This window comes from Theobroma cacao, chromosome 4, assembly GCF_053813885.1.
Source record: "Theobroma cacao isolate CCN51 chromosome 4, ASM5381388v1, whole genome shotgun sequence".
Lineage (NCBI taxonomy): Eukaryota > Viridiplantae > Streptophyta > Magnoliopsida > Malvales > Malvaceae > Theobroma > Theobroma cacao.
Genome location: NC_142642.1, coordinates 40,015,038 through 40,034,849, shown reverse-complemented (window position 1 = coordinate 40,034,849; position 19,812 = coordinate 40,015,038). Strand labels below are relative to the sequence as shown.

General features: G+C 36.4%; 4 protein-coding genes across 4 annotated transcripts; 2 read left to right on the top strand and 2 right to left on the bottom strand.

The window, feature by feature from the left end:
* The first annotated feature begins 964 nt into the window (after nt 1-964).
* On the top strand, nt 965-6,303 carry PUM24 (pumilio 24). Its single transcript, XM_007035612.3, has 17 exons — nt 965-1,355; nt 1,444-1,497; nt 1,714-1,775; nt 1,856-1,937; nt 2,031-2,154; nt 2,257-2,340; nt 2,564-2,678; nt 2,978-3,128; nt 3,238-3,351; nt 3,497-3,568; nt 3,893-3,943; nt 4,039-4,089; nt 4,516-4,623; nt 4,711-4,908; nt 5,129-5,203; nt 5,506-5,753; nt 5,863-6,303. Exons 1-17 carry the CDS (start codon nt 1,089-1,091, stop codon nt 5,993-5,995), a joined length of 1,989 nt encoding a protein of 662 aa, XP_007035674.3. The 5' UTR covers nt 965-1,088; the 3' UTR covers nt 5,996-6,303.
* Nucleotides 6,304-6,501: 198 nt separating this feature from the next.
* LOC18603562 (Chaperone DnaJ-domain superfamily protein) lies at nt 6,502-8,439 on the bottom strand. Its single transcript, XM_018120183.2, has 4 exons — nt 7,998-8,439; nt 7,845-7,896; nt 7,685-7,752; nt 6,502-7,122 (listed from the first exon to the last, which is right to left on the bottom strand). Exons 1-4 carry the CDS (start codon nt 8,145-8,147, stop codon nt 6,574-6,576), a joined length of 819 nt encoding a protein of 272 aa, XP_017975672.2. The 5' UTR covers nt 8,148-8,439; the 3' UTR covers nt 6,502-6,573.
* A 3,956-nt stretch (nt 8,440-12,395) lies between these two features.
* On the top strand, nt 12,396-16,561 carry LOC18603561 (lipase class 3 family protein). Its single transcript, XM_018120347.2, has 7 exons — nt 12,396-13,032; nt 13,135-13,332; nt 13,986-14,258; nt 14,671-14,773; nt 15,117-15,235; nt 15,344-15,520; nt 15,771-16,561. Exons 1-7 carry the CDS (start codon nt 12,730-12,732, stop codon nt 16,527-16,529), a joined length of 1,932 nt encoding a protein of 643 aa, XP_017975836.2. The 5' UTR covers nt 12,396-12,729; the 3' UTR covers nt 16,530-16,561.
* Nucleotides 16,562-17,447: 886 nt separating this feature from the next.
* On the bottom strand, nt 17,448-19,674 carry LOC18603560 (uncharacterized). The gene is made up of 8 exons (XM_007035609.3): nt 19,340-19,674; nt 19,123-19,253; nt 18,929-19,006; nt 18,798-18,842; nt 18,667-18,711; nt 18,497-18,548; nt 18,218-18,314; nt 17,448-17,839 (listed from the first exon to the last, which is right to left on the bottom strand). The coding sequence occupies exons 1-8, from the start codon at nt 19,632-19,634 to the stop codon at nt 17,674-17,676; spliced, it is 909 nt and encodes a 302-aa protein (XP_007035671.1). The 5' UTR covers nt 19,635-19,674; the 3' UTR covers nt 17,448-17,673.
* Between the last annotated feature and the right edge of the window lie 138 nt (nt 19,675-19,812).

The following is a 19,812-nucleotide window of genomic DNA, read 5'->3' as shown; positions in this document are numbered from 1 at the left end:
GGCTCCTTGGCAGTTGCAGTGAGGCTTTGATGTACCAGATCATCTATCCCCGCAATCACAATTTATTTCCACATTTGATAGGATAAAGTGGAAAATGTCAACCTAAATTCTTTCCTTTAATATAAAAAAATACATCTCTTATTTAGTAATATCTATATATATAGTAATACTATAAACATCTCTATCATGTTTTAATCGTAGTAATTTATAAATATTTAATAAAATGAACGATCGCTTGGTGCATTTTGCACAAGTAATAATATAAAATTTTAATATTTATAATTATATGTAATTAAAATATAACACATGATTGGTTAATAAGTGATATTTTAAAATAAGGCATTCGAAAGAGACCAAAAAAAAAGAAAATTGAGAAATTATATATAAGATAAATTAATGAACAATAAAGAAGTTAAAAATTAAAAGCATATAAAGGAAAAAAACAAAAAAAATGATTTATACTCATTTTTCTTTTTTGCCTCCCTCATTTATTGTCTCTTTTCTTTTTTATTATTTAAAAAGTTGTGATTTGTAATAAATTTAAAATAAATAATTGATTCAATTAATCAATTTGTGTTGTTTTTATTTATTTTTACAAAAATTATAACTCCTACTCATAATATAAAGAAAAAAATATTTATCTATTTTATTAAAAAAATTTAGACACAGGCCTTTTACTAATGTTTTATATTACAAGAACGGGTTTGACTCTTATTGATTATTATTATTTTTATATTACTTTCTAATACAACAACGTTAATAAATGTATTTTCAAACACGTGAAACTATAATGTTGCGTAAAATAATTAAATAATAAATTATTTGTTGTTTCAATTAATTAAAAAAAGATTATTTTTTCCAAAAAAAAACTACTTAACTAAATGGTTAAAAACAATTTAGCCCAGCCCAGATCAGCCCAATAACTACTTTGGGTTAGACCAATAGGTATGATCCGTTTCAAAACGCAGTCAGCCTCGAACCAAAACGCAAAACCCTCAGAATACCCACGCTCAACCCCAACCGCCTAAAGGAGTAGAAGAAGAAGAAGAAGAAGAAGAAGAAGAAGAAACTTCAGAGCTAAAGCTTCGATGGCGGCCAAGAACCAACAAACGCAAAAACCCAAAAAGAGAAAGCAAATTTCAAGCGTCGAAGTCGAGCGAGATGGCTCAAAATCCAAGAAGCCGAAGCTCCTTGCGTCGAAGCCATCAAAAGACGGTTCAAGCAAGCCACTGAAGAAACCTTTCAAATTACCCAAACGAAAACGGGAGCAACCAAATGATTCGAAGTTTGAGAAATCAGAATCTGGGAATGAAAATAAAGAGCTCACAAAGCGAGAGCGTCGCCTTCTTGCCAAGGTTATTTTATTTGTTCTGATTGGAAATTGCAGAAGGCAGGGCTTGTTTGTTTGTTTTAAAATGTTTATCGTTTTATTTGTTATGCCAGGAATTGGCAGAAGCTAGAAAAAAGAAGAGGAAGCCACATTATACTCTTGAACAGGTAAGTCCATTTTCTGCCTTTGTTACTTCAAAAAGAATGGTTTGTAGTGGAATTAAGAATCAAGGAAAGAAGATAAATTGGAATTTGGATTGAGCAGGGTTTTGTCTTTGTTTGCTTTGGGTATCAGGAGTTATTTTCAATTTATAATGGTTGATTTCTGTGAGTGTATGGTAATCATTGACTGAAGCAAGTGTTGCTTCTTTTACATTGCAATAGGAGCTTGCATCTCTGTGGGAAAAGATGAGACGTCGGAATATTGCTAAAGAAGACAGATCAAAGTATGTTTTTGGAACAAAGATAATGCTTTGTCCTCCTATATGGCCTTTTTTTTAATAAATGTTATTTGAATTGTTCGCAGGCTGATAACTGAAGCTCTACAAAAAATGAAGGGGAAGATTTCAGAAATTGCTGGCTCTCATGTTTCTTCTCGTGTTCTTCAGGTGGTTTTTTAGCTTTTTCTTTTAAGTTTCAAATTTATTATTCTGCTGCAGTAGTCTGTGGTTGTCTTAACTTTTTTTTTTTTTTTACCTCAGACTTGTGTTAAGTACTGCTCACAAACGGAAAGGGATGCTGTATTTGCAGAGCTTCGGCCACATCTTCTAACCCTTTCATGCAATGCTTATGCTGTGCATCTGGTGAAGAAAATGTTAGATACCGGTAGGGTTCTGCTGCTTGATGGACTAGGTTGTATAGCCTCTTTTAGTTGATGTTAATCCTATAGTTATCATGGTCTCATGACACACTTCACAATGCATGCAGCATCTAAAACACAACTGGCAGGGGTTATCTCCTCTCTCCGAGGCCATGTTGCTTCTCTTCTTCGGCATATGGTTGGATCTGTAGGTATGTCAGACTTTATTTGCTCACCTAAATAGTTGAATTTAACAGTACATTTGCTATTAAAAATGTGTCGAAATCAGCTTGATTTCATTTGCATGTGACATGTGTTGAAGTGACTGATATAGCTGGTTTATTTCCATTAGGCAGATCTCATTGTAGGTTTTCGGGAGGTAAATCTCTTCTCAAGCCTTGCTGACATTGGGTGTCCTTGCTTATATCTCTGCAGTTATTGAGCATGCATATCAACTAGGAAACGCCACTCAAAAACAAGAGCTTCTGATGGAATTATATTCTACTGAGCTTCAGCTGTTTAAAGACCTTGCATCTATCAAAGAGAGCAGGTAAACCATACTATATAAATTTATAACTTCTACTCATGGCTGTTGTATGTTTGGTGAATGGTCAAAGTATAGTATTCTTTCAAAAGTTCTAAAGAGCTGATAACTACTCATGGAGGCTGATGGGTACTCTCTAAATTTTGTGATGTTATTGCTTCCATGGCTCTGTTGGTAGTGTGAGTTTCTAAGGTAGTTTGTTGCATATATGTGATTCCACAGTGATATCCTACTTGTAGCTTTATTTAACATATTATTTTTATTCAAGTTGGGAATATATTTTGATAAAATTGTCTATCTTTCAGGTTAATGGATGTAATTTCAAAGCTTGGCCTGCAGAAATCATCTGTTTTACGGCACATGAATTCAGTTATTCAACCAATCCTTGAAAAAGGAATAGTAGACCACTCCATGATACACAGGGTGTTATTAGAGTATTTGAGCATTGCTGATCAGGTATTATAGATCTTAACATGCATAGTTGAAACATTCTCTAAGGATTTTCTTGCCTGTAGCACTGGCATTGCCATGTGTTTTTCTCTTTTTAAAGCAAGTTTGTCGATAGTCCTCTGCTGCAGATCTAATTCAACAGCTGTCTGGTCCACTCCTTGTCCGTATGATCCACACCCGGGATGGATCTAAGATTGGGATGCTTTGTGTCAAGCATGGGAGTGCAAAGGTTTGTTGCAGTCTGTTGAATGAGTTTCATAAAAACCTAACATATAAAAGATACTTTTTTTTTCTGTTTTAATTTACTGGTACTATTTTGGTGTGGAATTTCTTTCAAACTCCTGAATCATCCTTCATGATTGTGTTTTATTTAGGAAAGAAAGAAAATTATCAAAGGAATGAAAGGCCACATAAGCAAGATAGCTCATGATCAATGTGGGTGCATGGTAAGGGTTCCTTATGGAATTTTATCCACTCAAATTTCATTCTGTTAGAAAGTGTGATCACCTACTTCATTGACAAAATGACCATTATTGTGTTCCACAAATTAGCAGCATGGTTCTAGGTTTGAAATGTAATTGACTCTTTGTAAATTCAACTATGGCACTAGTAATGAACACATTTGATCTGATAATAAAATTGATGTGTTATGATGCCTTTCCTTGAGATTTAAATTGATGCATTTGTGCCTTAATTCCATTTTATTATGTATTTATTGAATTTTTGTACAATTTTTGTGGTAAGTTTCATTATGTATCATTTACTTTCAGGTGCTCATCTGCATTGTTTCAATGGTTGATGACACAAAGCTTATAACAAAGGTTGGTTTCTGCTAGAAGCTTTTCATTACTTCTTCTCCATATATTGTGTAAAGTTGCTTTCTAATAGTGTTTGTAACTTGAATTTTTGTTTGCAGATTGTCATCCGTGAGCTTCAAACAACATTGAAAGAGCTTGTTTTGGACAAGGTTCATATTCATCCTAAACCTGTTATCTAAATGGACTTTTAAGAAGATAACTTGGTTGGGAAATAAGGATGGGCTAATGGCTTTTAAGTGAATAACAAAAATTACAGGAAAGTTTCTAGTTGCTGCTGGTAGTCCATATTTCCCGAAATGTACACCCTCATTATCATCTGAAGTATATTTATCTGGAGAATTTTTTAAACTCCAAACAATAAGTTGAGGAGTTGGTCAGCTAGGATCATGTGAAAAGTGTAATCTTTTTTTAGGTTTCTTTTAGAATGTCCATAGAATGGATCTTATCCCTGAAGTTGTGCCATTTGTTGGAGCTATAGTACCTGGTGGACCTCCATTTGGTCTTCTGACTTTAGTTCAGTCTTTAATACTTCTGCATTGCTTATTGGTTTCTGTTTCGGTATTTGTGCATTTCAGAGTGGAAGGCGCTTGTTGTTGCAGCTGCTTCATCCAAATTGTTCGCGCTATTTAAGTCCTGATGATCTGGCCTCTCTAAATTTATCTGTCCCCTCTCTCAGTATTAAGGTAGTTTTAAAGTCGTGATCTTTTGTAGAACTATCTTAGACTGCAAATGACCTGTGCTAGAATTTACTATGGTTTTCACCTTGTCAGAATGAGTTAGAAGTCAAATCTGAGGCAATTTCAAGGGATGAAGAATCTAGTAAGGTGGCAGCCAGGAGTGATCCTGATGTGACAGCACCTGAGTTTGGTAATAGTGATACTCCTGCAGAGAATTACGTGGCTGAGGGTGGGAAGAAAGATCCTTCCTTAAGGAGGAGGGAGTTGCTAGTCAGTGGTGGGCTCGCTGAGGTTTGTTGCTTCTCTTCCCCATTCTGGTGATTCGTCCTTTTTTGTGTGTTTTTAAAGAAAATTTTTTTATCTGCCCATTTTATTGACCTCTTCCAGTTCACAGTTGTTGTACTTGATTCTTGGTGCTTTAGACCTTATTCTAGGATATATCTGCAATATTTCATGCCTGGAATTATGTCTACACTTTAGCTTGGCTCATGTGTGATGCTTGGTTTTGCAGAACCTTGTTGATGTGTGCATTGAGAACGCAGGAGAATTGCTCAGGTCAAATTTTGGCAAAGACTTGCTTTTTGAGGTAATCAGCTTTTTCCCTCCATGATCTTCCCAATGGAGTTGTATTCTTTTTTATAAAAATCCAAAAGTAGGTTAGCTGGAAGCCTGGAACCTTGTTGATAACTGAACAATTGTCTCCTTTATGCAGTATTAACTGTGACAGTTTGTCATTTTGCTCAAAGTAGGGTCTGATTTACACTTAGACGTTCAGACAGTCTCTCCTTTTGAATTTCAGTCTGTGGTTGTGTCTTCTTTTATTGAACTATTTTCAATCCTTGATCTAATGATTTGATTGCCTTGGCATATTTTTTGGAAATAATGCAGATTGCAATGGGGGGTTTTGATGGTATTCTCCATCTGAGTTTGGATGAAAAGTTGAATAACTTGTATGAAGCTATAGCAGCACTTGCGGCGAAACCTAAATCTGAAGAATCTGGGGAAGAACATGTGCTTGAAAATTTTCATTCCAGTCGCACCATAAGGAAACTAGTTTTAGACTGCCCAGCATTTGCTTCCACTTTATGGAAGAAATCTTTGGAAGGAAAGTGTCAATTGTGGGCCCAGGGTTACAGGTTAGCTGCTTTGCTTCCGCTTTGTAAATCTTGCGCATTTAAAGCATAAATGCCTATTTGATCTCTGAATGTTACATGTTGATGTTGGGTCCCATTGTTGTAATTGCAGTTCCAAGGTAGTGTGTGCATTTTGGGAATCCTCAGACTCCAAGGTCCATAAACTGGCAAAAGAAGAGTTGCGGCCCTTGATAGATGGGGGTATTCTCAAAATCCCTGAAACTAAGCAATCAACAAAAGGTTAGGTTGGCTTGTAGTGAAGACAAGAAAATTTTGATCATTGGACCGGCATTGTTGATTGGACTGCAAGCAAGTTGAGTGAATGAACGAACTCTAGTCTGTATTTATAGTTGTGACGGAATTTATGCAATATACAGAGCAAATTATATGAGTTTTCTTTGCTGAAATGGGGTTCATGGCAAAGTCAAAATTTATATCAATATCAAGGGTAGTCTCTTTTTTCATTTCTCCCCCTTCCTGTAATATGGATTTGGCAATTTACGAAATCACTGTAGAACTTGGAAAGTGGCAATCACATTATACATTGAGTTAATTTTGCTTTTGATCCCTGATGCATGAGCATAATAGAACTAGTTTTCTATCCTGCTTGAACTGTTTGTTCTTCCATTGGTTAAAACTGAAAAGACTTGTGTTAATAAGTTGAATCTTGTATCTAAGTATCTAGATTGTCTTAAAAGCGAATAAGTTGTTTTGCTATCACAATGTAGAATAGAGTAAAGAAGAATTCTCGTTTGACTGAATCAAATTCTTCTATAAATCAAAAGCAGATTTCTTTGTTTTGATTGACGCTAAAGAATGATGGTCATGAATGAATACAAACAGATTTGCTCTTAAGCATTCCCCTAAATATTCCTGTTGTTGATGCATTCTCAAAGATTGGGGACTGATACGTCCCTCTTCCCTGCACACTTCTCCTTTGCAAGTGCCAAAAGCTCTCAGGTTTCTTGTAACTTTGAACCCTCAAGTGTGGGTAGCCTTGAAATAAATAATCCAAAGGTTCAAAAATCGGGGTCTCTCGCTGACTCTTTTGTCTAATCTTACTCTGACAAAGATTGTTTGATGGATCAAAGGGCGGTGATTCTCTCCTGGACAAGCTATTAACCCTCAAGCAGTGTTCTATAACCCTGACTTCCTCTTTCAATCTATCTCTGATATCTTTTAGACCTTGCACAACTCTACTAGACCTTGCACAGCTTGTAGGGCCCTGCGCCCTGGGTTTTGACGAATATCGTGAATTGGCAAGGGAATTGCCGCTTGTGTATGGGATTCTGTTGCATTCAATGCAGAAGTATTTCCACCTCTCCGAGTTAAAAGCTCTTCTCTTCACGCTGTCAGAAAGACATGTATATGCCTGCAAGTGAAGAAATGAAGAGTTCGTTTACTTCTGTGAACCAAAAAAGAAAAACCCATTTTTGGATTGATCTTGTTGAGTTTGGTGAGGGACCATTTAGTGCAGTAGCAAGAATGAATGCTGTCACACCTAACTGTTAGTTAAAATTTGAGATCTTTTGTTGAACCAAATTTCTGTTACTACAATTGAATGGGGTACGTTTCTTTCTTTATGATTCTGTCAGGTGGGACAGATTTACGTCTGTTTCTTTCCCCCTTAAACCGAATTGATTGGTGTTCTTATGCCTCCATGACCATTCAGAAGTCAAGAGTAAACTATCTTTCTCTTTAGCATTCCACAACTTGTGATCGAATCTCGCCTTTACTAAGCTCAGCATTCTGCTATGCCATAGCAGAATGCCAAATTCTGACAAGAGAAAAATTAGAAAGAAAAGAAAGCAAAAACTAAATATTTTCTTAATTTATCCATAATCTATTTATATCCTGGTAACTACAATTTGTTGAAATCTACCAAGCAATCCAATCCCTATCCCAACTTCCAATGCCACCTAAACTAATCTAACCTGTGAGACAAGCTTGAAGGCAATCTCAGCTTTTGGATGCTTATTCTTATCTGGATGAAGTTGCAAAGCTGCAAACACAAAAAAGCAACCCTTTCAAAATACTACAACTACAACATTTATGTGTAAAACTTTGATTTTCTGGCATTAGGAAATAGCCTACCAAGTTTATGATAACGCTTTTTGACAAGCTCTGTTCCTGCATCTTCTGCCACCTGCAAGGGAAGATCCTGAGCCAAATGGAATAACCCCGAAAAGGGTTGAACATTCTGATGGAGATTAACATCAAGAAAGCCTGGAAAAAGAAAAAACGTACTCCTAGAACACGATACCAGTCGATGAAATGTGACTTAACAGAGTTGTTGAAATGGTGCCTGTGAGAACATGCAATGGGAGTGCCTGACATGGAGCAAATTTCTAGGACCAACTGTGACTTTGCATCTGATTCCAGCCCAACTCTCCCCATTGTTTTGAAGATTAACAAAAAACCAAAATGGGGGTATAAACTTTGGAATGGAACGACCAAAAAAATGGGGTGAATGGGCTTGGAAAAGGCAGATTGAAGAGAGGGTTCTTTATGGGAAGAGAGGAGAGGAAGTAATGTAAATGTAAGGTGGAGCGGTTAAGAAAAACAAGGGAGAGTTTGCGGGACAGAGAAAGGAGAAAAAAATAAATAAATAAATGTTTTGAAAGTGTATCAGTTGGTGGGAAGAAAAACAAACGCTGGTTTTGCCATGTGGCTAAGTTAAACCTTTGAGAATATTTCTAGGGGGGCTTTTAGCCAAATTCCTGTTATGGCTTTGTTTCAAAATTTTAGGCTTTAAAATCTAGAAAATCACTTTGGGTTTCGAATTTAAAACCCAATGTGCAAATTCAACTGAAAATTTTGTTTTTGGGATAACTGAAAAGCTTTCATTTACTCTCTTTAAAGTCAAAAATCTTTTGGGTTTTTTTTTTTCTTTCAAGAATATAATTTGATTTCAAATACTTTGCAACAAATTTAGAACTCCCAGAGTACTTTTTTCTAAAAGGCAATTGTTGTTGTTGTGGTATTATGAAAGGTGAGAATATATTAAGTGACAGATTGCTTTGATGATTGCAGAAAAGATATGGAATCAAGTCAGACATTCATAGAAAGATTGAAAATGGAGGACTTAAAAAGAAAAGGGTTAGATAGTAACCCTTTTTGCAACCCAACCATTGATTGGAGATTGGAAAAGAGGTGATTTATAATATTATTGGGTCGATGATTTTTTCAGAGTAGAATCATTTCTTCTAAACGAAATGATATCATATTTTATATATCAAATATTAAAGTGTTATCTTTTCATTTATCGAATCTTGCAGTGATGAAGTACTGAACACAAAATTATAACTAGAGTTTACAGAAACTAGAAAAACCCAATGTGTTTTGAAGATTTACAAGATAAAACAATCTTTTCCAGGTTCTTTATTCATCAACTATTTTCTTTTTGACATTGAAATCAGAAATTTTCAACAGGTTAACAAATGAAAGAGAATTGATTTCAATCACATGAAACTGGAGCGTCCAGCTGGTGTGACCCACTCAAATAATACCCAGTTGGAACCCCAAGCCTATGAAAAGGTGTCAAAAGGGTGGTTGAAAAAAGGGTATCCACTAGGCCCCCCTCCCTTGTCATGGGGTCCTTTGGGCCAGAAATTTTAACCTCCCCATTCCCCAAAACCTTTTGCCAAATTGTTGACAAACAGCTTGAAATTTCATAAATTCTTTGTGTGCTTGGTTGGTGGATCCAGTTGCTTCGTCCAAGTTTGTGAAGAAAGCAAATTTAATATGGGGTCGAGGCCATGGCACATGGCTTTTAGATTTCTCCTAGAACAGTTTAATGTACAAAAAATTTCCATCAAATTGTCCTCTAATTCTAAACTTTTCTCTTTTGATTATAAAAGGAAGAGCCTGTTGGATGTATCTAGGAAATTGTAATTAGCACAAAAGAAGTGTAAATTGATTCCAAGAATAAGGGTTTTCTTTTTCCCTTCTGGTTAGCCCCTACATTAGGTCTTGGAAAGACTACCTAAAGGGCCTAAAAGCCTCTTTATCGAGCTATTCTATAGGTTTAAAACCTATGAAACATAATAATAATGGAATCAAGGAGATTCACATTTCACAAAGTATTCAAGTCACCCTATGCCTATGGAAAAAAGGTCAATTGGAGCAGTTGGAATTCAAAGTCCAATGTCATTTTTGTGGAACTAGGTAGAATGAGGAACTTGGGAATACCAAAGTCTATGTAACAAAATTTTATGTGTTGTCTCTCCAGTCTCTAGGATCAAGACATTTTATGGTACTCGATGAAGGTTTTTTGTTTTTTAATACCCTTTTTTTCATTGGAAATAGTCTTAGAATTTCATCATAGAATCAATTTCATATTAGGGTTACCTCTGCCTATCAAATCATGGAAATACAAACTTAAACAAGGGTCAAAATTTTCATAAATGACTCACCATTCTAAAAATTTTATGTTATTAAGAATCAAGTATTATACTAAAATGTAAAGGAATAGGAATGCTATTGCCATTTAATGAGAGTGAATAATCTGAGATTCTATAAACCTAAAAAAGACCTAATACTAGTATTTATTTCACAGTCTCCCCTTCTGTTTAATTTATTGGACAATTTTGGGTTTGGGTTTTGGCAAGTGGACTCAGAAACATTGGGCTTAAGGCTACCTGTTGACCCATTTTTGTAACAGCACCAACCCAATTTCCATGTTATACCCAAAAACCCAAATATGCTACTCATAATTACTATATAATAACAATTATATATTTTCATATGCAAAATATGACAATCAGCTGCTAAATTTCCTTATTTTCCAAGTAAATAATAAGAAAAAAAATCATTTGATGAGTAATTGCAAAAGGTGAAGTGTGGCTAAGTTTGGTATCAATCATCCAGCTAGAGGGACTCATTAGTGGCATTTAATTTTCTATCATCTTTGCATGTTACTCTCACCTAAGGACTCTTTTCTTCTTAATTTTTTCATTTATTTCTGTGACTATTACAACACCTAATTGGTGTTGATTACTATATACATATACCTCTCTTGACCAAGTCCTTCCACCACTTTATTGAAGACCCATCAAGATAATTGGAGGAGTCTTAAATACAATAAATTCATGTAGCTTTCGACAACTCTTGACAACTTCCTAGTTATAGTACAAGGTCATATAAAACTATTATCTTCTTTTCAAAAAAAAAAAATCTATTAAAGTGTGCAATCTTTATACTTATAAGTTTAATATTATTTTTTTATCTATTTGATATAAGATTTTATAATATTTTTTTCCATCCGAATCCCTGATGCACTCATTAAGAGTCGAGTCACCTCGCCTAGTTCATCGTTAAAGCCACTTAATGTGACATCGAAATCAGATCTAGATTAATTTGGATATCATTTTATCATAAGATAATTATTTTCTTTCCAAAATATTAACCTATTAAAGTGTGCAGCATTCTTATTTATAAACTCAAGATCCTTCATTTACTTATTCAATATGAAAAACGTAACAAAAGTGCTTAAGGATAATTTGGGTTTCAGATTGTTTAGGACTCTATGAGAGTTTTAACTTGGAAACTTAGGGCTTTCCTCCTATTTAAAGAAAAAGAAGAAAAAAAAAAAACCAAAGCAATGCCAAGCATGGCATGGTGATAATAGACATCTGGTTGAGTTTGGAAGAGAAAATCAAGGTGGCCTTTGCCAATGTAACAATTTGGTATAACATCAACTTGGCCACCCGGGAAGCAACTTTTGTCTCTTGGATTCTAGACAGCTTATTCCCTTTCAAATCTTACAAAATAAAACTAAAAAGCATGTATAGATTAACTGTCATTTGTTAAGACACCGAAAAAAAAATTATATTTTTATTAAAAGTTTTTTAATAATTTATTTTGTTTTAATTTTATGTTCCGTTAAGTATTATAATTCTCATAGTCATAGAATCGATTAGTATCATTTTTATTTTATAACCGTGATTAGTAAAAAATTGAAGACGTGTAAGAAACATTAAGAAATAAATTAATAACAAGAAAGCAACTATCGAATAATTGAACGCTCTGTTGTTTCCACTTTTTCGCTAGTCGTTTCAATGTCGTCTTCAATCAATCTTATTTTATTCTAATATACTTCTCATAAAATATTATACCAAAAAATTACTTCTTTTGTCACTTACGGAAATTAAGACAAAAGCTTCAATTTTAATATATTTTATACTAAAATTTGAATTCGTTTTAATAATACAGAGTTAAATGCTTTCTAATATGAAAAAAAAAATTATAATATATCGAAGATATGATTTTATATTTAGAAATCTAAAAAAAAGAAATAAATAAAAGAACCAAAGAACTATAATTAATAACATTTATGTTTTTTAACATGAGTCAAAGCTTGGACCACATAAAATATTGAAAAGGACCTTCAAATAAAAAAGAATTTTCGGTGCCCCCAGCCCCACAAATTTGGGGCTCTTTTTGCAGCTTCATTAACCCCACTATTCATGGGCCGGGGCCCCATTCAATTATAAGCCTGTGTTGGATCCAGCCAATTAGTGGGCCCTTTGATGGACCCCACCTCGAATAAAACTCACCGTGTCGACCCTTCTTTTTTTTTAATTAAGTAAATTAATATATTAGTAATTCAGTTGCTCAAAGGATGCCTAACGTGCGCGCCCCCCCCAACTGCTATCTACTTGTAATGAGCAAACGGACAAAAAAGCCCTCGCTGATTCAGCTGGAGAAACGGCACTTTTTTCGTCAATTTTTTAAAAGTTTAAGTCCTTTTTAGTCATTCGAGCTTCTCCGTTTCCTTAATGGTTTCTTCTTCTCTTTCCTCTGCAACTTCCAACAACTTTAAACGAAAAAGAGGTTTTTTTTTTTTTTAGAGTATAAATAAAAGTTTATATTTTGTTTTGATTTTTGTGGAGGAGGAATCAGCGGGGGGATGATTGTGTACATTGGACGATCTTGAATTTGTTGCTTCATCGCCTGAGAGATCTGGAAAGCTGAGACGATGGCAGCGGGGACAATGGCGACGGCTGCGGGGGCGGTGGTGGTACTGTACTACGTCTGGTTAAGGAAATCTGCAGCCAAAGGTGTAGGAGGAGGCGGAGAAGAAGACGAAGACGAAGATTTATCGAAATCGAGCAGATCGGTGAAGAGGAGAATAGCAAGAAGACCAGTTCAAGCGCCTGCCACGTGGCTAGAAGCAATCGCCACGATATCGGAGACTCTGAGATTCACCTACTCGGAGACTCTCGGGAAATGGCCAATCGGCGACTTGGCTTTTGGCATCAATTATCTTATGCGGAGGCAGGTACGTTTCCTGCACGCGCTTGCTTAATTTCAGTTAATTCTTTTAGGTAAAAATTAAAAATTTTGTTCTTAAAAAACGTTCTTTTTTTTTTTTATTTGTTAGGGAAATTTGCAAGTGGCGAGTGTATATGCTGGAAATAATTGTGTGGAACTTAAAGGCCAAGAGATTAAAAAGGAGTTGAATAATCTGCTAAGGTTGTTAACTCTTTGTATGCTTTTCTCGAAGAAGCCGTTTCCTGTGTTTTTAGAATCCGCCGGTTTCTCACTGGAAGATGTTCTTCTTCACAAGCCCAAAGCTGGGGTACGTTTACCCTCTTCAAAGCATTTCTTCGTTTGTTTTAGCTGTACATTTTAAAGGGCAGCTTATTGTTTGATGAATTGAGCAGGCTACGGCCTACCAGTCCGTTAAGAAGACTTAGTCAGCTAATTGTTTTCTTGCTGGTCCAATGTTAGGAGTCTTCTTGTGATAACCAATCGGAATACTGAATGAATATTGTAGCTTATGTGCCAGGTAAAATATCTACCGAGACTTAGTTGTGGGGGAAAGAATGAGAGAAAGGCGTAAAAGATTAACCATTTTTATCAAACTTAGGTAAAGTAAGGAAGTTAAGAACCAAGGGAGCATCTTTGTTCGTGGTTGATGTAGGCTAGTATATCCATGTGGAATTCCCATTTCTTAGGCTTTGTGGAAATGGCTTACCTCTCACCATAGTCAAGGTAGCTTTAGAGATTGTTGACTACTTCTCCTCCAGCTTGATTCTTTTACCATTTCCATTTGCTTTTGGTTTATTAGGAATCCAACTTGGCATTGAGCAGTTGATTTTATGAAGTAAATATTGCGTTACTGAGGATAGTTGTGTAGTGTGCGTTCATTCCATCTGTTCTCGTGTGTAATACTGCAGATCTAGCTCTTCTGTTAGGGTATTAATTTATTTTTTGGAATAATTCTTGCAGCTTTTGAAGCCTGCTTTCACAATTATACGTGATAAAAATTCAAAGTGTTTCCTTCTATTGATTCGTGGTACTCATAGCGTTAAAGATACACTAACAGCAGCAACTGGTGCAGTGGTGCCTTTCCACCATTCAGTTTTACATGATGGTGGGATTAGCAATCTTGTTTTAGGATATGCTCACTGCGGAATGGTTGCTGCAGCTCGTTGGATTGCAAAGCTCAGTGCTCCTTGCCTGCTCAAGGCCCTTGGTGAATATCCTGATTACAAAGTCAAGGTAATTTTTAATCATTCAATTTAAAGTCATAATCGTTGCAAATATTTGTAACCTGTATTTTCATAGCTACTTAGGTGTAGAGTTGTCTTATTGATTCAACATAAACAATGTCTTTTGCAATTTTTAGTGTCATTGTAATTCCCAAAATTATGATTCTTCATCTTCTCAACTACATGGTGTATATTTTGCTAATGCCTAATTACTGTTGGTCTTTTGTCCTTGATGTCTGGCTTTCTTGAACTTAATTGTAGGTTCCTTCCTCTTAGTTTTGTTTTAGTAATCTTGCTTTTTTTTGTTAAGCGTTTCAGTAGTCTTGCAGTTGAAATTATGTACTTTTGTGATATAATGAGTGCACATAATTTGCCAGCCTATATTTATAAATCTTTTACCTAATGTCTCGTTTCATTGTCAGATTGTTGGGCATTCGCTTGGAGGCGGCACAGCGGCATTATTAACATACATTCTTCGTGAACAGAAAGAATTTGCCTCTAGCACTTGTTTTACATTTGCCCCAGGTAAATGATTCAGCATATTATTGTTTCATAAGTACGCTATTCTCAATGTGTTTATTGATGTGTTTTCCCATTTTCTAAATGAAGTATTCTGTCAACAACAAATAGCCTAATTGGACTTGCCCTTCTCACTCATAATTTTGATGTATGGATGATAATTGTATAGTCCTGTAAGAGATAAAGAATGGAGATAGATGTGGAAGGCTTTAATTTGTATGTTGTTAAAATTGTGTTTCAAGCTCTCCTTTTGCGGAAAGGTTCTAATGAGATGTACTTAATGAGGCTTTTTTATCCCTTTTAAATTTATACTGCTCCTCTCTAAATGCTCAAAGTTTTTATATTACAGCTGCCTGTATGACATGGGATTTAGCAGAGTCAGGCAAGCACTTCATTACAACTATCATCAATGGGTCTGATTTAGTGCCTACATTTTCAGCTTCATCAGTTGATGACCTTCGCACCGAGGTGTTTTCTATTTTCTCCTCAATAGAACACAAATGTTAAAACAATTGTTTATTATGGTTAGAATCTACCATGCTATGAGGATCCTTACCTAAAAGTTGTTATCATCAGGTTACAGCATCGTCCTGGTTAAATGATTTGCGGGATCAGGTTGAACATACTAGGGTCCTTAATGTTGTTTACCGTTCTGCTACTGCTCTGGGTTCTCGTCTTCCCTCTATAGCTAGTGCAAAAGCCAGAGTTGCTGGTGCTGGTGCTCTTCTTCGACCAGTTTCTAGCAGCACTAAGGTAAAACTGATAATTCCCTGTTTAATGAGATCCTCCATATTCGTTGGTTTATTGAGATGTGCAATTCCATTGTCTGATAAAAATTGCATGTTGATATAGGGGCTTCCTTAAGTGTTGACCTGTAGTTTGAGCTTCTCTCCTAATCATAGTGCTTGATGAGTTTAAGAATCTAGATGCACATTTCAATTTTATGTTCATGAGGTATTCCGGTTTTGGATATGACGGGTGATTTCTTCTTTTTAAACTTTAGGTTGTCATGAAGGGTGCACAGAATGTCGCCCAAGCTGTTGTCAGAAGCCGCTCATCTCTATCTTCATGGTCTTGTATGGGTCCTCGCCGTCGTAATGTGGGTCCAGCATTGAGTCCTAAAGGGGATGATATGACTGAAGGTTCAGTAATATCTGAAAGAAGTTCTGAAGCCCTTGTGACTGAAGTGGTTACAATAGACCGAGTACAAACCAAAGTGGAATGTAGTTCCAGTGGTGGTTCAGGGCGTGATGACACAGATGAAGATGAGCCCCTGATCGCAGTGGATAGAGTTATTGCTACTTCTTCGGTGGATGAAATCACTGGTGGTGAGTTGTGGTACGAACTAGAGAAGGAGCTCAAGAGGCAGGAGAGTGAAGTCGATCTTCAGGCCCGTGCAGAAGAAGCAGCCGTGGCGAAAGAAATTACAGAAGAGGAGAATGTTCTTGCTGATGTATCGGAAAGTAAAAATACCATCCCTTCGTCGGATGCCTCAGAGAACCTGCGCTTCTATCCTCCGGGCAGGGTCATGCATATCGTTTCTGTACCATCATCCTCTGACGCTGCTAACTTAGACGATGATGGTTCCAACGATGAGCATGTTGGTATATATGAAACACCTCGAGAACTGTACAGTAAGATCCGGCTATCGAGAACAATGATTAATGATCACTATATGCCCATGTATAAGAAAATGATGGAATTGTTAATTAGTGAACTTGAAAAAGATGAAGCGTGTAGCTATGAAGTTTTACAAGATTGAATAACATAGTAGTAAAAGAATCTCATTGCACATTTTTCATGTTTTATAGCTTTTTCAGTAACTTCTCGAAGTTAAATTACATTATTTTCAAAAAGTTGTATTTGTCGCAATCACAATCAAGACTCATTTAATAAGTTTAAGATCTCAGAAATGTAATGCGAAAATCACATTAGACTGAATATGTTCATATATTATTTATAGCAATTCGAGTCTAAACATTATTAATCTAATAATTTTTTGAATTTAAATAATATAATTTTCAAAAATTTAAATTCAAGTGACTTAATAATTATATACATGTTTAATACGAGATTATATATATATATATATGTATATATATATATATATATATCTATATATAAAAGGACTCAAGGTCTTTCAATTAGCTATATTTATATTTAATTTTCCTTGTTCACTTGCATGTGGGAGCTTGACCCAGTCGCGTGAGGAGCCAAATTCCCACATCGACAGACTTTGGAACGTAAGGAGCAAAGCTCGGTCTATAGATATTGCATGGGGATCCTAGAATGATCGTAACCTGTCCTGTCAGGGGTGGAGGGTGACTCGTCAATGATCGTATAGAGACGGCGGGTCGTGCCAACACCTTGTACATCGAACACACTCTTTCAAGGCGAGTGAGTTCTGCCCTACTTAGGTGGGACTTGCCCGTCAATTTTTGGAAGCCACGCCCCTTGGGGCTGGGCTCACAAACTTCCATAAAAACTTCCAAATATTTCCTGAAATGTAAAACTGGGCATTTTTGTAAAATTCCTTAAACCTCTAAAATTTCCGGATGTCTTCTTGGTAAGTCTGACATGGGAATTCGGCCAAAATCTAGAGTAAAACGCTTGGGAAATAAGTCAGTGATATACTTCCAAGTTTTCTTCTCGATGTTAAGACTGTAGAAACAGGATTCAATTCCCACCTCAAAGACATAAAAATACTTTGAACGATAACTTGGAAAGTTATACAATCAACCCTGTTTAGTTTGGCCCCTAGGCCAGTTGAAGGGGGCAACAATGAAGCAAAGAACGATTTCATTGAAACAATTTTCTTTTGGCGGTCAGCACCAAAATATGGTTGCAGCTTGTAATGGCAAAATGCAACAGCCTTTCAAAGGGATAGCCTGTCAATTTGTTTTATATTAACCACCATAGCGAGATTTGAGAGATTCCGGAGGCTCCTCTTCCATGATGCCTGATCCCGTTGTTGCCAAATATGTTCGGATGGTGGTTGTTCGGTCCCCGAGAAAAGTATGATCCACAAAGTTGTTGTAGGCAACATCACTAAGATTCTTAGCTGCCAATACACTGTAGTATAACAAATCAATGCATTAGTATCAGTAGTTATAAATAGCATAGCAAGATAGAACAAATGAGCAATTCTATGCACCTAGTCCTACCAGAACACTCAGTGCATAGGAAATCCATGAATATTTTCTTGGATACTAATTCATATGACCGTATGCTGACATTCATTGAATCAAACATCAAAGCATTAAGGATATAAAAGGGTTCCGATGGCTTTATGAACAATCTCGAAACTAAGCAGTGAGCTAATTATTTGCTAATGGATTGACAACTCACTACTTTCTCCAAAATGGCATTGTGTTACTTACTCAACACAAGGGTTATACGGTTGTAAGATTACAGAATAAGATGTGCATTCATAGAAAAATCAGTACATACCAGTGTCTGAGATAAACACGGCATGGCAAGATATCATCACGCCAAATCTTATCGATGTTGTATCGACCATAATGCTGGCAATAAATGTCCTTACTTCCTGTGCAAAGATACAAGCTTTTGTTACAAACACCATTGAAGCACTATCAAGAACTAATAACAATCCATCCTTTATTTGAAGCACTATCAAGAACTAATAACAATCCATCCTTTCTTTCCCTCACAATCACAGAGTCACATGCACCCACCATAACTGTAATATCAGTGAAGTCAAGAAGCTACCTTTGCATCTAATTTGAAAGAATTCCTCATCACTATAACGAGCGCAAAGCACCTGCGTTGATATCCCAAACAAAAATAAACCAAAAAAAAAAAACTGAGAACTCAACCTAACATATAAACCCTTTGATCATAATGCCATGAAAAGAAGTAATTAATCAAATTTCACACACCGCAGGATTGGAAAAGGGCTCCCCATCAAGTGTTTCAGGCAAGACCTGTAAGAGAAACAAGGAAATCCACAATAACCATTGAAGCAATAAAATGGATAGCCAAGCATGAAACCAAGTACCAAGGAACTTACAGCTAGAAATCGGAACTCGAGTTCCCTTTCCATGAAAGCTGAAATCTGACTTACAGAGCAACACATATATGTAGAAGATGAAATCTTTCAGCTCAAATATTCAAAATTTTGAAAAAAGAAGAAAGAAACACCTCTGATTTTTGAATCTCAAATACTGTAACAATGAGGGTCTCCCCTTCACAAGGCTCTACACTTAAGCTTGATATCTCCTGAAATTAATTACATCAAAGTTCAACTTTTTCCACCTAAAATTGTTCCAAATAAGTAGGAAATGATATTAAGTCATTTTCATCGTTTTCTCAGCAACCAAACATAGGATAAAAACCTTGGTTTCTAGCTTGGCGATGCCGCGGTCAAAGAAAATTGGAGCGACGTGAGCGAAAACGCGCCTAAATCCGTTCAAATTCGCCACTCTGAAGTTTAACAGATTCGGAAACGTACTTCTTGCGCTCCGTTCTGCTCTCGAGAATCAATAAAGCGATGATCAATGAATCGTGGTGACGATCATCAAAACGATTGGTAGCTTAAGTAACTGTACGTACCGGAGAGGAGGGAACCGAAGCCGCATATAGAGATGTGACCGCTCGGTGACAGGAGCTTCTCGAAATCGGACAAGTCGTCGAGCTGAGTCAGCTCTGGTTGAGTCTCGGCGAGTTTCGAGTTGGAGTTCATTATCGGAGAAGGTATCCGGAGAAATTTACGGCGGGCGGTGAAGGAAGAGGTTGGAGTCAAGAAAGAGATCGGACAGAGAGTGGTGGCGCGTAAACTAAACGCGCGGATACACGGGAGTGTGGGTGGATGCGAGAGAGGGAGAGAGAGAAAGAGAGAATTGGACATGGGAGAGAGGCCGAGAGCGAGATGGCATGGACTTTGGAGCTTATGTTGAGACGGGCCGACGGCCCATTTTTGATTGGTCAAAGTTGGCAATTGGACAAAGGATAGGGGTGTTTTTGTCAATTCGAAGTAGAACAGAAGTCACGTGACGGGCTCGTGAATACAATATTACACCTTTAAC

Bases quoted from the DNA above. Each gene is read 5' to 3' on its own strand.
- LOC18603562 (XM_018120183.2), bottom strand. From the start codon at position 8,147: ATGGGGAGAGTTGGGCTGGAATCAGATGCAAAGTCACAGTTGGTCCTA. The intron at 7,897-7,997 runs GTACGTTTTTTC...CTTCCCTTGCAG, and splicing joins ACTGGTATCGTGTTCTAGGA to GTGGCAGAAGATGCAGGAAC. The intron at 7,123-7,684 runs GTTAGATTAGTT...CTTCACTTGCAG, and splicing joins CCTTCAAGCTTGTCTCACAG to GCATATACATGTCTTTCTGA.
- LOC18603561 (XM_018120347.2), top strand. From the start codon at position 12,730: ATGGCAGCGGGGACAATGGCGACGGCTGCGGGGGCGGTGGTGGTACTG. The intron at 13,033-13,134 runs GTACGTTTCCTG...TTTATTTGTTAG, and splicing joins ATTATCTTATGCGGAGGCAG to GGAAATTTGCAAGTGGCGAG. The intron at 15,521-15,770 runs GTAAAACTGATA...TTTAAACTTTAG, and splicing joins CAGTTTCTAGCAGCACTAAG to GTTGTCATGAAGGGTGCACA.
- PUM24 (XM_007035612.3), top strand. From the start codon at position 1,089: ATGGCGGCCAAGAACCAACAAACGCAAAAACCCAAAAAGAGAAAGCAA. The intron at 1,498-1,713 runs GTAAGTCCATTT...ACATTGCAATAG, and splicing joins CACATTATACTCTTGAACAG to GAGCTTGCATCTCTGTGGGA. The intron at 3,569-3,892 runs GTAAGGGTTCCT...ATTTACTTTCAG, and splicing joins ATGATCAATGTGGGTGCATG to GTGCTCATCTGCATTGTTTC.
- LOC18603560 (XM_007035609.3), bottom strand. From the start codon at position 19,634: ATGTCCAATTCTCTCTTTCTCTCTCTCCCTCTCTCGCATCCACCCACA. The intron at 19,254-19,339 runs GTACGTACAGTT...TCTCGAGAGCAG, and splicing joins CTTCGGTTCCCTCCTCTCCG to AACGGAGCGCAAGAAGTACG. The intron at 18,315-18,496 runs GTAGCTTCTTGA...ATCTTTGCACAG, and splicing joins CTTTCAAATTAGATGCAAAG to GAAGTAAGGACATTTATTGC.